Source organism: Mytilus galloprovincialis, chromosome 9 (genome assembly GCF_965363235.1).
Source record: "Mytilus galloprovincialis chromosome 9, xbMytGall1.hap1.1, whole genome shotgun sequence".
NCBI classification, from domain to species: Eukaryota; Metazoa; Mollusca; class Bivalvia; order Mytilida; family Mytilidae; genus Mytilus; species Mytilus galloprovincialis.
Genome location: NC_134846.1, coordinates 78,299,375 through 78,317,569, shown reverse-complemented (window position 1 = coordinate 78,317,569; position 18,195 = coordinate 78,299,375). Strand labels below are relative to the sequence as shown.

The window sequence follows — 18,195 nt, the reverse complement described above, 5'->3', positions numbered from 1 at the left end:
AAAAGACAAAAAAATGTGTTTTTGATTGTTACAGTCGTATGTGGCACCGGAAGATTTCGTCTGCATGCCACGAATTTTAAAATAATGTTCTTTGTAGTAGGGCCTGTATTACTGTATCTGCCATTCGTTTTTATGTTCCTTTATATTTCACTTAACTATTTTGTGAAGGGTAAAAAGTCAGTATGTATCGTTGTACTTGGTGATTTGGGAAGGAGCCCGAGAATGTTGTACCACACGTCATCCTTTGCAAAAGAAGGCTTTCACGTTGATTTGGTTGGTTACGGCGGTGAGTTTTCAAGATAACATGCCCAATTGGGTTTTAATATCTCCGATTTGTATATGAGTTTGTGACTTAGTGGCTTAAATCAACGATTATATAATAGAGACACATGATTGAGAGGGTACAAAACATACTCCACTAAGATGCATTGTAAGACACAAAAATATCATGATATTCATCTATACCAACAAGGGTTCCTGTTGTTCCAAAACACTATCAAACAAAAATAAGTAAAATAAACTAACAGGTTCAGATATGAAGCAATACAACTCTCCCCACTACCAAATTGCCTCACACCAAGGATTTGTATAGTAAGATTACTATACAAATCCTTGCTCACACTAAATTGTTCACTTTTCCTACAACTCGCCCCAATCTTTGTTTACCAGCTAGCTTCATTAGTTAAAAAGGCTTTAAACAGAACTTTACAAAGGTCTATAACATTGAACATATGTCACAGAAATGCTGATACTTCTTTCTGGTTTAAAAAACCAAAAGAAAAGAAATAAGAAAACAAAAAACAAGATGCATTTCTAAGGTTTTCATCAGTAGTTATAAAGTACGTTTTTTTCTCGTTTATAGTGGGATGCAAGGCTAAGTGGTTTCCAACTTTTACCTGGAGATTGATTTACAGCTATTGCTCCATTTTATACTCTTCAAGTACTACTGCTTCCTTCACCATATTGTTTACACTCACTTGGTGTTGGGTTGGGGAATGTATGGGGTGGAGAGTTGTACATAAGTTATATTTTAGTAATACATCTCCATTTATACTGATACTGATAGGGTACATGCATACATGTATGTAGGGAGTTTCATTGATTTCACTTTACTCAAATTTATAAGGAGGTTTATTTGGTTTATCATGTTTGTTAAAATGATTAAACCTCATACATTGCATGTCAGATATAAGCTTGCACTCTTGTCACCAGGTCACAAACTTTATTCATATTTCGATTTTGTGGATGTCTATCTCACTGAAACTTGCTAACTTAAATTTACACTAGATTATCAACAAAATGGTGTATAACATGCCTACTTCTATTGTCGAAATCATTGGTAACAGGCCTTCCAAGTAGGTCGATTGTAAATTCTTTCCTCTTCTCACACCCAAATGGCAATGACAAATCTCAAATAATTTTGTGACAAATAAGAAATTTCCAATTGTACATTGTTACTGTCCCAGAAAGTGTAAAATCTTTTAAAACCAGTTAATTTCTGCTTTTTTTTTTTTTAAAGAGATCGTTACATGTGGGCTTTGAACAAGCACTACTCTGTACTGACGTTTAGAACACAAAATTTACATCTACATTGTACTAAGTATATTTATTATTGGGATGCGATATAACAGATATAACTTACCCATTATGTATTTTGAGATTCCCTGAATTTTTCCCTCTTAAATGTGACCTTAAAAAAATAAATTTAAGATCTAATTTGCGACTAATCTATTGCAATGTTAATTTGATTGTGAAATTAGTGAAAATTTGCCACTCTACCCTGAGTCTACAGGAGTTTTGAAATGTATTATATATTAATATGATGCTTAAATGCTTTATTTCAGGATCTAAACTGCCTGATTCTATTAGAAGAAACAAAGACATTAGAAAGTATTTATTGCCAGATGTTCCTGCTTTTTTAAAATGTAAATATATTTCTTTTTATTGCCCCTGCTGCAATGCAGAGAAGTTGACATAGAAATATCCAGCAAAAGTCAATTGGGACTTGTAAGCACTGACAAGCCTACATTTCTTGTCATTTTTGTTCTACCATGTTTACATTTATTGGTGTTGTAAGCAGATCTTTCATAGTGAATGTTGACATTATTATTGCTTTTCTTGCTTTTGATTGCATTGAATATAAACAACTGCGGAAAGTTTCAAGTACAATATAGAGAACTGTATTTTAATATAAGAATCATTAACTGTATAAACCAATAAAACAATGCAATCTTATTAAATTTAGAAACAAAAAATATTCAAAAATTTATAAACTAATTGGTTTTTTTTTTAGAGCTATATATATGCTTAATCAATGTTTTGCTTCTCAATTTCAGATTGTCCTCGACTTCTGGTATTCATTTTGAAAGTAATATTTCAAAGCATAACACTTGGTGTTACATTGTTATTCTCACCAAAAGCTGGTTTCATAATGATACAGGTTAGTACAACATTAAACACTCGTACACAATTTAAAAAAATAGCAGTTACACATCATAGACATATACATAACCTCACTTGGTTACATTGTTCTCTGAACTCTTTCTCCTATATGCAATATGCTTCAGTGGGTAACGGTAGAACTGCTTTAAAAGTTTTAAGCCTATCTCTCCACATATTCATGGAAGGAACCATGCTTCCTCAAGATCAAGTTGTGCCAAATTGATACTAGTATTTGTCTTTTATATGTAGATATGTAAAATTTTGTGACATTTTCTCAGCAACTGGAATTAAATCATACCTTTATGTTTTATACAAATCTTCATTAGAGCAAGCTATATTTTTTTATGCAAGTATCAAAATGAGTCTTGAAACTGGGTCATAACATATTGTAAATATACTATTCCCAGCTTTTCATCATTACTGAGTATTTTTGTTACCAATAACCTACAGTATTTCAGTTCAGTCTCTCTTTATTTTATTTCATTTTATTTGTATCATTATATTTAATGGTCATCTAAAAGATGCAGATGTCAATATGTATTCAGTTGATGCCATTTTTTTATGCCCCACCTACGATAGTAGAGGGGCATTATGTTTTCTGGTCTGTGCGTCCGTTCGTCCGTCCGTCCGTCCGTCTGTCCTGCTTCAGGTTAAAGTTTTTGGTCAAGGTAGTTTTTGATGAAGTTGAAGTCCAATCGACTTCAAACTTAGTACACATGTTCCCTATGATATGATCTTTCTAATTTTAATGCCAAATTAGAGTTTTTACCCCAATTTTATGGTCCACTGAACATGGAAAATGATAGTGCGAGTGGGGCATTCGTGTACTGAGGACACATTCTTGTTGTGATTTGTTTAGTTTAAACATATTTATTTATAGTGGATTGGGAAACAAGTTTTGCAACTTATATTAATCCCTTTCCACTTTGTGGGTGCGAGTGCTGCCTTGTAGCGGCATTAGCCTAACTCTTTTTCGAAATCTACAAGGGTGTCTTTAACGTGCAAGAGATATGGCTCTCTTTTAACACGGGCCAGCCATTTATCGTCCCCTTCCGACGGACTATCATCGTTTCCTCAAGACCATACTCGCAGATGGTGTCAAGGGAGAGCCGAAAATTGAGTTCCTGAAATTTTCATCCCAAACGGGAATCGAACCAGGAACCTTTGTGTTAGTAGTCCGATGCACTAACCACTACACCACGGCTCTCTATACTGAATTTGTACTGAAAGCATGTAAAACTTTCCACTTACAGAATCCACCATGTATTCCTACGTTGGCAGTTTGCTGGCTCGTTTGTTGGCTGAGAGGAAGTAGATTAGTGATAGATTGGCATAACTATGGATACACAATCCTTAGCTTAGGGGTTGGTGAACAGCATACACTGGTCAAAATTGCAAAATGGTAAATATATCTCTATCAGTTTACTAGTATACTTTATATCTTTTGACATTTGAATTCAAAATGCAAAAAGTAATTTAAAGATGATTTCCTTGTTTGCTTCATGGATTTCACATTTTATGATCTCTACCGGTATTTTGGGAGTTTTACTGAGTAAATGCTACTCACTAGGCAACATCTTAAACCATGGAGAGATCTAAATCCCGAGTTTGTAACAGTAGGTAAGTAAAATGTATATCTGATTCCAACAGAGGAATTTTGTTCTGTGGGAATTGGCTCCAGATATTACCTACCCACCATTAAAAACTTTTTCGTTATTTGCTCCTTTTGATTCAGATCTCCTGTGGATTTTGGATAGGAATACCCTAGGCCTGTTTGAACAACCTCTCCAGATCAAATATTTTTCTAAATGTAATTCCAAGAGAAGCTTTAAAGTATTTTGGCATTTTGTATTACAACGGAAGTATAAATTTTAAAACCTTTTACACTTCAAACCAAACTTTGTAAAAATTACTGAGGCCTGAGATGTTACCTGAATTAGAAGGACTAGATCATTTGCAGCAATTATTTTGGATACAAAACAAATTGGTGCAATCTGTCTGCAGTGTAATCAAATTGTTTAAATTTGTGATTACTTTACACAGAAACAACTTACGATAACAATTTATTATATACTTTCAGGTATGAATTCTTGTTTGGAAGATTTTCATCAGTAAATTTTTGTGTGACCAATGCAATGAGGACAGATTTAAGTTCATTAGGAATAAGGTGAGTTTATAAGTTTATGAATTAGGAAAAATGATACAAGAAGATCAGCTTTAAGTTGAGACTGTAGCATACCAATTGCAAATCCCTCTTGTTTGAAAAACCATTAATAATCTATAATTATATTGTGAAAACCTCATGCTACCCTAATACATAGATAAAAATGAGTGTTGATTGACAAGTTATGGATGAATTCAGCAGGTACAACCTAATATCTGACATCAGCACTACATTATTAGGAGATAAATAACACAAATAGACATCAGCATTCCCTGATATGGCTCCTTACTTATCATACTAGGAAAAAGGAAGATTGGCTTAAGACTGTATACAATGATTATCAATAAGACAACTATCAACCTGCGTCTTTTGGTTAATAAGTATTGCATCAGATAATAAGAATTATTTTCTATGTTCTTTTCATTTACAACCAGGTGCTCCGCAGGGCGCAGCTTTATACGACCCCAGTGGTTGAACCCTGAACAGTTGGGGCAAATTTGGTCACAATATTCAAGCTTGATTCTGTCTGAATTTGGATTGTGATCAAATTTTTGACATAATATAGGTTTTTGTCACAAAATTAATGTGGGCAAAGATCTAACAAATCTATTGCACAATCCTGTGCAATTGAAGATTTCTTCTTGAAACTTTTCAAAATTCAAAATTTGAAAAATTTTGAAAAAAAGGAAGCCCTTCAAAATATGGTTAACAAAAAATCCCCCCCCCCCCCCAACTTTTTGAAACCCCCTTGAAGCAATAACCCTTAAACTCAATCCTATTCTTTCCATTGCAGGATTGAACCTTGTAGTACAATTTCAGAGAGATCCATACACTTAAACACAAGTTATTGTCATGATTGTTTGGGAACTAGAAACATGCTTCTTTTTGGCCCTTTTTTGGCCCCTAATTCCAACATATTTTGGGCAATTAATCCAAAACTTAATCCCATCTCCCCTTTGTTATATGGTACATTGTGGTACAATTTCAGAGAGATCCATACAATTACACATAAGTTATTGTCTTGAAACTAGAAAAATGCTTGTTTTGACCCCTTTTTGGCCCTTAATTCCTAAACTTTGGCCCCATAACCCCTAAAATGAATCCAAACCTTCTACTTGTGGTTTAAACATTGCAGTATGATTTCAGAGCAATTGAAATACTTCTACACAAGTTATTATCCTGAAACTAGAAAAATGCTTGTTTTGGGCCCCTAATTCCTAATCCGTTGGGACCATCATCCCCAAAATCAATCCCAATCTTCCTTTTGTGGTATTGAACCTTCTGAAAAAATTTCATGAAGATCTATTCACTTAAACTAAAGTTATTATCCGGAAAACCAATGTGTCTTCGGACGACGACGACGCAGACGACGCAGACAACAACATCATACCATTATACGATCCCCAAAAATATGGAGAATAGATTTGACCCGATTCAAAATTAATATCTATTATTTATGGGTTGGCAAAATTGATTTCAGTCATTAATGTATGTAAAATAGTAAAAAAAAATGGCCTTCAAATTAATTTAGAAAAAGAAAGAATTTCTATTAGGACTTATTTTCCTTTCTCAAGAATTTTTAAGTAAAAAAAATATAACTAAGGTTTTATTTTAGCTCAGAAAAAAATTGTTTATCAAGAAAAAATCAACATAATATACTTTGATAAATGATGATGTTTCTGTGTTTCTCCACTTTTGTAATATGTAATGTAGTTAAAAATTGTTCATTTTGTATTTCAGTGCCAATACTTTGTATGATAAAGCACCAGAAGAATTTAAGAAATCACCAGTTGAAGATAAACATAAGCTGCTTCTAAAACTATCAGAGAAATATGATCTCTTTGTACCAGATAAAAAGTAAGAACATCTGAAAAAAAAAAGTATTTGATATTTGTTGGTCTAGTTTTCATGTTTATACAGTCTTCCAATAATGATCTATATATTTCCCTCCTAAACAGAGTTAGTGATGAGATATAATACTTCAACCATGTATAATTTTTAACACTATGCTAGATTTCAAAAGGTCTATAATCCAGATCTATGCAAATATAAGTCATAAAGTATATTAATATACAATATGAAGATGTGGTATTACCGTATGATTGCTATTGAGACAACTACAGAGATCTAAGTGTGTTTGACATTCAAACATTGAGTAACATTGAAACACATTTGTAATTACAGTAAGTGTTTTTAAACCTTAGGTAAAATCTAACAAGTCAGATATAAATGACAATTTGTGGACATGTAGTAATTTTAGTCATTAAAAAAAATAAAAATTGTTAGGCTTGGCAATTCTACTGAAGTTATAGAGAAATGGAATTTTCTTCATGCATGTTTTCATCGTGAAATGTAAGGAGGGTTCATGCAAAAATTTGGGCAGTGGTATGATCAGTGAGCACTTGTTTCAAATTTAGTTACTGACATTACTGATATTAAATTGTGTTTGTTGCAATTTCTTTTCGATGGAACAACACTGCATAGTACATGTTTTGCATTTTGAAACCAGTGTGAGTGCAAAATGTCATGACTTCATGGTTATGGATTGCTGTTATATTGTTATGTTGATATTTGCCTTTCAGATCTGAGAAATACAAAGAAGAAACAGTATTGACAGTTAAACAGTCTGATGGGAAAATTGTTAACAGACAAGACAGACCTGCATTCTTAATAAGTAGTACCAGCTGGACAGGTAATAAAAACTGATTCATATCAAGCTTTACAAAATATCTTAATGTATTAGTTAATATCAACTTAAAGTTCAATTTTTAAGGAATTCATCTGTAATCAGTATCATCATCTTTTGAAAAAGAAAAAAAAAACAACAGTGAATAGTAGAGTTCATGTGAAGTACATTGCTGTTAGCCATGCACGCATGACTATCCCTACTTAATTGGGTTATTTTTTATTGTACATTTATCATCAATTTTCAAGAAATCAAAATGAACATTGAGTGATATTTTTTTTGTTATTTCTGTTACAATTAAATTGTGTCTCAGGAAATTGCTATGCTAAACATGTATATGAATTGTTTAAATGAGTATATAAGATGAAACAAGCCTTAAAATGTACCTTCAAATTCTTTTAACAATTTAGAAAAACATGACAGGTTTTGAATTTAGCTGAGTAAAATGTATTTACAAAATTTGATTTGAAATGGATTATTTACATTTTTAATTTATTTGTAATTATCTTTAAATGGTTGTGTATATATTTGTAGAGGATGAGGATTTTGGAGTGTTACTACAAACTTTGCATGGTAAGTACATGAACATCTTTCACTTAATATAATTAGATACATTTTAGTTAGAATATTCAAAATGGTAATGTAGTTAAGTTTTGTCATCAATTTCCTTTAATTTTTATTTATTGTATCATAATTAGATGATTTTTGAAATGCGTTTCAGCCACTTCCCTTCCTCCTTTTCCAAGACTTGGACAAAATAGATATAACTTATTCCTGATTGTATTTTTCTTTCTGACAGAGTATGAAATAGCAGCAGATACAAAAGATAACAAACTACCAGATGTTGTGTGTGTCATAACAGGTATGTTATATATATGTCATTTTACTTACCACAGATTTTATGAAAAATTACCATATAGAGATTGCTTTTATTTTACAGTGACTTGACTGATAGTGTTGCTATCCAACAATTGCAATTCATTCAAAATTTTGACCAAATTGCAATTTGTTTTATTAAACCAAATTGTTCAACTGGTCAGAAATTTGAACAAATTGTTCAGTCAAAATGTGAAAGTGCAAGGTGATAAAATAAATCATACTTACAATCCTATAAGACTTTAACTCCACTGTGTTGATGTTATTTTTAAATTAGTTTATCAATCTGTATAGTTATATATAGCTATTACCATACTAAAGGTGAACTGTTTTATTTGTAATTGCTATAAAAATGTCCTAACTAAGCTTTTATATAGTTTTTCTTTCAAAATGTATTCTATATTCATAAGAATCACACAGTATATGAATAAAAACATCATATTCAGTAAAATAATTTGTAAAATTGCAATATATTTGTAGGAAGGGGAGATAATCTTTTTTGGTTTCAAAAAGTCTTTATTCAAAAGAATAGTATTTTAGGTTATTTCCCAAAGGAAACTTATCAATAGCATATTGTTATTTCACATATAGTTTACTGAATATATGATGTATTATTTTAAATGATATATGATTCTTATAAATATAAAATCCTTTTCGAAAGAAAAACTATATAAAAGCTTAGTTTGGACATTTTTATAGCAATTCAAAATAAAATAGTTGACCTTTAGTATGGTAATGGCTATAATATAACATATATGATATAATATAATTATACCAATTGCAACTCATTCAAAATTTTGACCAAATTGCAATTTGTTTTATTAATCCAAATTGTTCAGCTGGTCAAAAATTTGAACAAATTGTTCAGTCAAAATGTGAAAGTGCAAGGTGATAAAATAAAATATACTTACAATCCTATAAGCCTTTAACTCCACTGTATTGATATATTATATCATATATGTTATATTATAGCCATTACCATACTAAAGGTCAACTATTTTATTTTGAATTGCTATAAAAATGTCCAAACTAAGCTTTTATATAGTTTTTCTTTCGAAAAGGATTTTATATTTATAAGAATCATATATCATTTAAAATAATACATCATATATTCAGTAAACTATATGTGAAATAACAATATGCTATTGATAAGTTTCCTTGGGAAAATAACCTAAAATACTATTCTTTTGAATAAAGACTTTTTGAAACCAAAAAAGATTATCTCCCCTTCCTACAAATATATTGCAATTTTACAAATTATTTTACTGAATATGATGTTTTTATTCATATACGGTGTGATTCTTATGAATATAGAATACATTTTGAAAGAAAAACTATATAAAAGCTTAGTTTGGACATTTTTATAGCAATTACAAATAAAACAGTTCACCTTTAGTATGGTAATAGCTATATATACCTATACAGATTGATAAACTAATTTAAAAATAACATCAACACAGTGGAGTTAAAGTCTTATAGGATTGTAAGTATGATTTATTTTATCACCTTGCACTTTCACATTTTGACTGAACAATTTGTTCAAATTTCTGACCAGTTGAACAATTTGGTTTAATAAAACAAATTGCAATTTGGTCAAAATTTTGAATGAATTGCAATTGTTGGATAGCAACACTATCAGTCAAGTCACTGTAATGATGCATATTGGCATTGTTATTTAAAAGTGGGCGTTTTTCTTTATTAAGGTGGTTATATGTATGGAAGTTTTTAACGACCTTGACAATTTGGAGACAGATTTGCAATTTATTGTTTACACTGTTTATTTATATAAAGAAAACTTAGTTATTCATTGCATTATCGAAAATGTTTTAACAAATACTAAATATTTGTGCGTTTAGAATTAATTTTTCAAATAAGCCATTTAAGGGGAGATAACTCTTTTAGTACAAAATTTATACTGGACATATAGGGAAATTTTCATTTTTTACTTGTAGCAAGAAAACAAGTACGGTGACACCATTTTTTCTTTTTATTTTCTTAAAATATATTATAAAAACTATCTTCTCATGTTTTATTTCAAAATTCTGTCTTATAGATTTCTTTTTATGCACAAAAATGTGTTTTTTCATGAACAATCTAAGTAAATTTTGGCAATTTTGAACAACTCGTACCCTGAAAAATAGCGCGGTGACCCATACTTTTTATCATTTTTTTGAAAATAGCATATTAAAATCTTCATTTTGGCAAAGTATAAGAACATTCTGTCATTTTTTTTCTATACCCCTGAACTACCTTAACAAGTTTACTTCACAAGAATTTCAATTTACCATGTCTGTTTTACTATGCTGAGTTTTTGTAATTCTTGTGAATTCTATTAATGCGTTATTCCAAAGAATATAGTTGATTATATTTCAGACTTTTAAGCAGATATTCTATACAAAAGATAACTTGTCTTTTATAATTTTCTTTTTTAAGTTCATATTTTTTATACCCCGCTATTTGAAAAAGGGGTCTGTCTTTCTGTTAGTCCGTCCATCCCATGAATATTTTTTGTCACATTTGTCGTAGGAACTACGTATACAATACCAGAATTTCTGAAATTGGTTTCAGGGTTTATATAAGTCTGCTATACCGTGTGATGCGTTTTCATATTCATCACTCGACAAATTCCTGTTTACGGAACACTTGTATGATTTTACACATGATAACTAAGTTGAAAATTTTCTCACTTCCTGTTTACCGAACACTTGCATATTTTTACACTATTAAAATTATCCACTTGCGGTGGGGGTATCATCAGTGAGCAGTTGCTCGCAGTTTCACTTGTTATTTTAATGATTGGATTAAATAGGAAAAGGTCCACAGAAAGAATATTACAAAGAGAAGATAGAAAAAGCTGAATGGAAACATGTAAAGATTTGTCTCCCCTGGTTGGAATCTGAAGATTATCCTGTACTTCTAGGTATATATTATTACAGCTATACAAATAGTTATTAAGCTCACTTTTTTGTATAGAAATGAAATGACAAAATGGCTGAAATAAAGTTTATTCTTATGTATTGTTTTCCTTATAAAATTATCATTTAGTTCAAACAGTAAATGCACATAATTGATTCCGTATTTTAAGTGTTCAAACAGTAAATGCACATAATTGATTCTGTATTTTAAGGAGAGTTTGTTTCCATGAATAAACCATTTTTATATTGATAATAACAATAAAAGATGTGATAAATTTCCATTTCTATGATAGCTGTTTAAGGAAATTTAAATAAAGAACACAGAGATTCTATACCTGTTGCTTACTCAGTATTAACTTGAGGAATATACACAGATACACAAATTATGCTTGGGATTGACTGGGATTGTCAGTTTTACTATCGAAGGTCTTCAGTTTTCTCTAGGCACTCCTACTTCAAGAACTAATAAAAACTAGCCGCCACAAAATAGCCCTAACGTGGCATTAAAACACAAAAAAATCAAAAAATAATATCAATTATTGTATATGAGATTTTCCAAAAAATCATAGCTAATGAAAAGATATATGATATATACCGGTACTGAAAATATAGCTTTTTTTTCAATACTGCAAAATGTGATGCATGTTGTATTTCTACATTTAAATTTATGTTTTTTTTTATTGATTACTTTTTAGGATCAGCTGATTTAGGTGTTTGTTTACACACATCATCCAGTGGGTTAGATCTGCCTATGAAAGTGGTTGATATGTTTGGTTGTGGTGTACCTGTTTGTGCTATTGATTATAATTGGTAAGTTTGTATTTTTTTGCTCTCAAAAACAAATTTTGAAACATAGCTGCATTTATGTAATATGTCCTTTCATCACTAACAATTTTCTTCTCAATGTTTGATTGTATTTACTTTAACAGATATCCTTCTCCTCTTGGATATTAGAATTATGTTTCAGTTTATATAGACACCTTTAAGGCTGTTGTAAACAAGCGTCTTGATATTTAAAGAACATAAGCTCCAACAGGTTGACACATTTAAAGTTCAAGTTAGTTCTATGATTTAAGGAAATAGCTTTGAATGTCAATTTTTAGTTAACCGAACATACTACAAGTTTACAACATTGAATAATTATATTTTTGTTTTATTGACTGTATAATTACTGTATAACAGAACAAATAAAAGATAGAAAAATAAGCCACCCCTTACAAAAAAGTGGAAAAAAATGATAATTATGTTGGAATTGCATTATCTTTTGAAAAATCTTATTTATGTTGGACTATTTTTGATGTTTTACAGTATATCAGAGCTGGTTCAGCACAATCATAATGGCTTAGTATTTAGTAATAGTAAACACTTGCTTCAACAGTTAAAGGTAATTAGTCATTTATATATCATTCGAAGGATTTTCAAAATTTGTTTAAATTAGAAATGTTAATAAAAGTTTGATGGATGATGATTGTTTTTGAAGAGGCTACTTTAAAATATTGAACATAATTTATACACAGCTTAGTGAAATAAACAGTGTCTCCACACTATATAGAAGTCTTAAAAGACTGTTTCTGTTTTCAATCTATTTACTTCATAAACACAGATATTTCAAAATCAGCAACACTAATTGAAAACTTTTATCTACTCAGCTTTTTGTTGAACTTGATCTCCATTTGTTTCTTGCTTCTAGCTATTGTAGTTTCAATTCTAATGCTTTGAGATACAATGTTATGTGAACAATGTTACCTGCATTAAAAAACTCTAATACTACGCTGCAATAAGTAAGACTAAAACTAAAACAATATCTAGTATCTTGATTTGTTGTGTCTAGTCTTTACAATATTTTGTGTGTTTATCAGTCTATATATGACATTTAGTCTTGACATAATTTCATACTCCAGGGGTTAGTTTAAAGTAGGAGTAAATCAGTAATAGAAATACAAAGGATACAGGGTATCCATCCATGACAAAAAATAAGTACATGCATAGCAAAAAAAAATCATACAATAAACAAAGGAATAGAACTTTTATTGCTGTTCTTCATCTCAAAGAGACAGTGAGGACTTCAACACAGAGCAAAAATACTTTCACCTCACTGTAAGTTTAAGATGGCCCCTAGAAAAAGGTTGTATGATGGTCTGAAGTGAAACATGTTTGTCCATAAGCTGCATCAGATGAGACTTTTTAGTATTCATTGTATAAGCTTTTTTTCTGGTAAAAATAGAATAAATAATTAAGTATATTTTTTTTAATTTCAGATTCTATTAGATGACTTTCATACTGGCCAGAAAAGGCTGACAGAAATGAGAGAAAAATTGGAAATATTTCAAGCTATCAGATGGCATGAATCATGGAAAAAGACTGTTTTACCTTTATTCACTAGTGAAAAACTTAAAGTGCACTAAAACCCAGTGTACAACCATTTCACTTGTGGTGGGCTTGTTATCTAAATTTTAGTACAGTAGTCTAACATTAAAAATAGAAACATAACACTTTTCTTAAATTTATGAGAAATACGATATAAATTAAGACTAACTTAGTTCTACATGTATTGCTCTATTCACTGTTAATATGTTTCCTATTGAACTTATGTAATGGCAGATTTTACACTGCTGTATATTTGATGCTAATTTAGAGCTGGATATATAGATAATCTTTTGTGCCTTTTATGCCTTTTAAGCTATGTTTTTTGTACATTTTTACATTTTTACTTAATTATGATGATTATTGTGCATTTTGTATTGTAAATTTCCATGAAAATTGATACCACATAAACATGTATTGCTTTGTTTTCAAAGCTATTATTTGTGTTACTGTGCTTCAAACAAAAATGTGCAAGTGGGACCTTAGTTGGCAAGACAGTATTATCATACCTATGCATTCTATCCTCATGATAAACTTAACCAGTAAATAAGAAACTTGAAATAATGTGAAATAAATCTTTTCTTTTTTCTACAGACAAATAAAAAAGTACAGTTTGTTCCCACAAATTATTCTATATGGCTTTAAAAATCTAAGACCAATATAATACTTTATATAATTTTTGTCTCGCCTGTCAGTATGCAAGACATAGGGATTACTATCAGGCTGAGGTAGTGGTAAAAACTTATTGTAAAAACTATTTGTATAAAGCTTTATATTTCAGTAGGAACATAACCAGGGTACTTTATTACTTTTATGCAGAAACCTTATGTAACAAAGTAACCGTCTGTTATATGTCCATTATCCTTGACCTCATTTTCGTGGTTCAGCAACTGCTTGAAAATTATAGTTTTTTTGTCATGTCACATATGAGTAATAGGATAACTATATTTGGTGTATGGGTTCTCTGCAAGTTAAAATGTATGTCAGTGAGTTTCACCAGAACTGGAACTTATTTCATGGATAAGTGGTGTATGGAATTATTGTAAGGGTTATATATCATTTTGGCAGTTTTCATTTGACATTGACCTCATTTTCATGGTTTATTGGTCAATGTTAAGTTGTTGTCTATTTTTAATATACTATAAGCAGTTAGTCAACTATATTTGGTGTATTTACAGTGACTTGACTGTTAGTGTTGCTATCCACCAATTGCAACTCATTCAAAATTTTGACCAAATTGCAATTTGTTTTATAAAATCAAATTGTTCAACTGGTCAGGATATTGAACAAATTGTTCAGTCAAAATGTGAAAGTGCAAGGTGATAAAATAAAATATACTTACAATCCTATAAGACTTTAACTCCACTTTATTGATGGTATTACTAAATCAGTCTATCAATCTGTATAGTTATATTATAGCCATTACCATACTAAAGGTGAACTGTTTTATTTTTAATTGCTATAAAAATGTCCAAACTAAGCTTTTATATAGTTTTTCTTTCGAAAAGTATTCTATATTCATAAGAATCACACATTATGTGAATAAAAACATTTCATATTCAGTAAAATATTTGTGAAATTGCAATATGTTTGTAGGAAGGGGAGATAATCTTTTTTGGTTTCAAAAAATCTTTATTCAAAAGAATAGTATTTTAGGTTATCTCCACAAGGAAACTTATCAATAGCATATTGTTATTTCACACATATTTTACTGAATATATGATGTATTATTTTAAATGATATATGATTCTTATAAATATAAAATCCTTTTCAAAAGAAAAACTATATAAAAGCTTAGTTTGGACATTTTTATAGCAATTAAAAATAAAAAGGATTTTATATTTATAAGAATCATATATCATTTAAAATAATACATCATATATTCAGTAAAATATGTGTGAAATAACAATATGCTATTGATAAGTTTCCTTGTGGAGATAACCTAAAATACTATTCTTTTGAATAAAGATTTTTTGAAACCAAAAAAGATTATCTCCCCTTCCTACAAACATATTGCAATTTCACAAATATTTTACTGAATATGAAATGTTTTTATTCACATAATGTGTGATTCTTATGAATATAGAATACTTTTCGAAAGAAAAACTATATAAAAGCTTAGTTTGGACATTTTTATAGCAATTAAAAATAAAACAGTTCACCTTTAGTATGGTAATGGCTATAATATAACTATACAGATTGATAAACTGATTTAAAAATACCATCAATAAAGTGGAGTTAAAGTCTTATAGGATTGTAAGTATGTTTTATTTTATCACCTTGCACTTTCAGTCTTGACTGTGGTTTTCTACAGCAGTTGGTTCAAATTTCTGACCAGTTGAACAATTTGGATTAATAAAACAAATTGCAATTTGGTCAAAATTTTGAATGAATTGCAATTGGTGGATAGCAACACTTACAGTCAAGTCACTGTAATGATTGTAAGATGTACATTACCGTCTAGCAGGTATCATCTGACCTTGACTTTCTTGTCATGAATATATATAAGTGTTAAGGGTTTGTTATACTTGTAGTAAAACCTTTTATCTGTAAGACTTTCAACAGGAAATTAATGGTCTGTAAAGTAGTGAGATATTTCAGCCTCATGTGCACTCATGTTTTACAAGTAATATCATCTTTAAAACTGACTTAGGAATTTCTTTAATTTTTAAATTTAAATGTTAGAGAGATTTTATGTTAATGCATTAATACATTGTATGTTTTCTAATTTAATTGCCAAATTAGACTTTTGACCCCAATTTCACGGTCCACTGAACATAGAAAATGATAGTGCGAGTGGGGCATCCGTGTACTGGGGACACATTCTTGTTTTAAATGTTAAGACTAATTAATCAAGGTTTTTACATCATAGTTCAAACTATACATTTATATTTACAGCAATTAACAAATAGATTTGGTACATATTTTCATTTTACATTGAAAACCCTGTTGTTATGAATATAGACAATTTAGGGATATTCTATTGTGTTATTTATTTAAGTGATAATGTTTTATGTGTAATGCATTGGTACTGAATAAATGTATTATTTAAATGTCATGTATTTATTTTTCAAGAGTTGAACAGTCCCACAGTAAGAAATACTTTGACAGAGGGTTCTCAAAGTGTGTATTCAAGCAAAGTATAACTTAATATGTATTTATGTCAGACTCAGATTGACGTACGTTCTTTAATCAACATCTGTTCCTTTACTAATAAATGACATGTTGATATAGGAAAATGAAAACTGAAAGACATGAAGGGAGTAATATTCATTCTCAAACAATAAAGAGAATAAATAAATAGTCAATAGTTGACAAATATTATTATATGTACTCTGCAAGATATGCAATCTTATTTTTTTAACAACTGTTTTAGTTTTAGGTTCAACCAAGCCATTTTTTTTCTTTGGAAAATGCGAGTTTCGAATCCGAAATATGAGTCTTTATCAAAATTATGATGTCTTTGTGGCAAGTCGGTAGAAAAGACATTGATTATAGAAGAAACATATATGACACAGATTTTAAAACACCTAAAAGACATTGATTAGAAGGGCATAGAATAAGCTATGGATTTGAGGAAAGAGCATCAATTAGAGACCAAACATGATCTGAGTCTTACATATATACCACCTCTCTGAAGGAGGAGGCTAAAGTTTAGTCTGTCTTTTAAATTTTTAAATTGTTGTCTCATTTTTTTCAGGAAATCAGAGTTAAGATCCACCTAAAGGTTGCAGTCTTGTAATTAACTGCTTCATAGGCTTACATGCAAAACAGCTGATCTTTGAAAATAAAAAAATAAAAAATGCTACATAGAAAAAATATTTCATGTTCATATCATGTATGTACTAATGTGATATTGTGATTTAATCGAAAAAAGTGGGTCATGCCACAAAGAATACAAAGTTATGTAATCCTGAAGTCAAAACATTATTTTTCTACTTTCTGTTTGCTGTTTGTACTAGGCCACACCACTTCCAGTAAACATGATATCCTTCCACTTTCCTGAATTGATATCCCCAAAAGATGCAAGATTTTTTAAAAGTCTATATATATGTTTCAATTCAGTGTAAACATATAATCAAACAGAAAAAATTGTGTTCAGAAAAAAATGCACTATTTTGTTACCCTCCATGTTTTGACATGCACCGGAAACTGGAGTTGTAATACAAGACTGGTACCTAAACATTCATATCAAGCTTTGTGTCAGCATGCTATACTATGCATTTTCACATCCATGGTTCGTCAATTTTATGTTTACAGAATACAATAGCAGGGGTATCATAAATGAGCAATATCTCACAGAACATCATATTGTAGTAGAAGGATGCTCATCTTTATTTTAACAAACTCATTTTTGACTCCTAAGAATTCATAGCATCACACCTTCCAATTTTTTATACTTGCATATAATGGTGTTGACTATGACAAACAGTGTGGATGTTCATGGTATTACAAGATATTTGTCTCTTGTGATGAAGACATAATCTTTCCATGAGTTTGATAGAGGTCTAGACTGGCCCGTCAGTAACTGCTAGTAGTCCTTTGTAAATTTATGTATTATAGTCATATTGCTTAGTTTCTTTTGTTATCTATTCTGACATCAACTCAGAACTCTTTTAAACTTAGTATTGCTGTGTGTTTATTTAATCTTCATTGTCTAGAGGTTTAAGGGGAGGGTTGAGACATCACTCAAAATGTTTAACCCTTCTGCATGTTTGCGCATGTTCAGAGTTGGGAGGCTCTGACCT

The 18,195-nt window shown here is 30.2% G+C and overlaps 1 protein-coding gene across 2 annotated transcripts; it reads left to right on the top strand.

Annotated features, from left to right (window-relative positions):
* Positions 1-27: 27 nt before the first annotated feature.
* On the top strand, positions 28-16,500 carry LOC143046037 (chitobiosyldiphosphodolichol beta-mannosyltransferase-like). Of its 2 annotated transcripts, XM_076218997.1 has the most exons (13): positions 28-286; positions 1,845-1,925; positions 2,337-2,440; positions 3,696-3,844; positions 4,523-4,609; positions 6,347-6,463; positions 7,189-7,298; positions 7,827-7,865; positions 8,092-8,154; positions 10,978-11,088; positions 11,779-11,893; positions 12,392-12,467; positions 13,342-16,500. In XM_076218997.1, the coding sequence occupies exons 1-13, from the start codon at positions 85-87 to the stop codon at positions 13,486-13,488; spliced, it is 1,401 nt and encodes a 466-aa protein (XP_076075112.1). In that variant the 5' UTR covers positions 28-84; the 3' UTR covers positions 13,489-16,500. The 2 variants fall into 2 exon arrangements, with proteins under 2 accessions (XP_076075112.1, XP_076075113.1); XM_076218998.1 differs by lacking the exon at positions 12,392-12,467 and having other exon boundaries at positions 13,342-13,474.
* Positions 16,501-18,195: the final 1,695 nt, after the last annotated feature.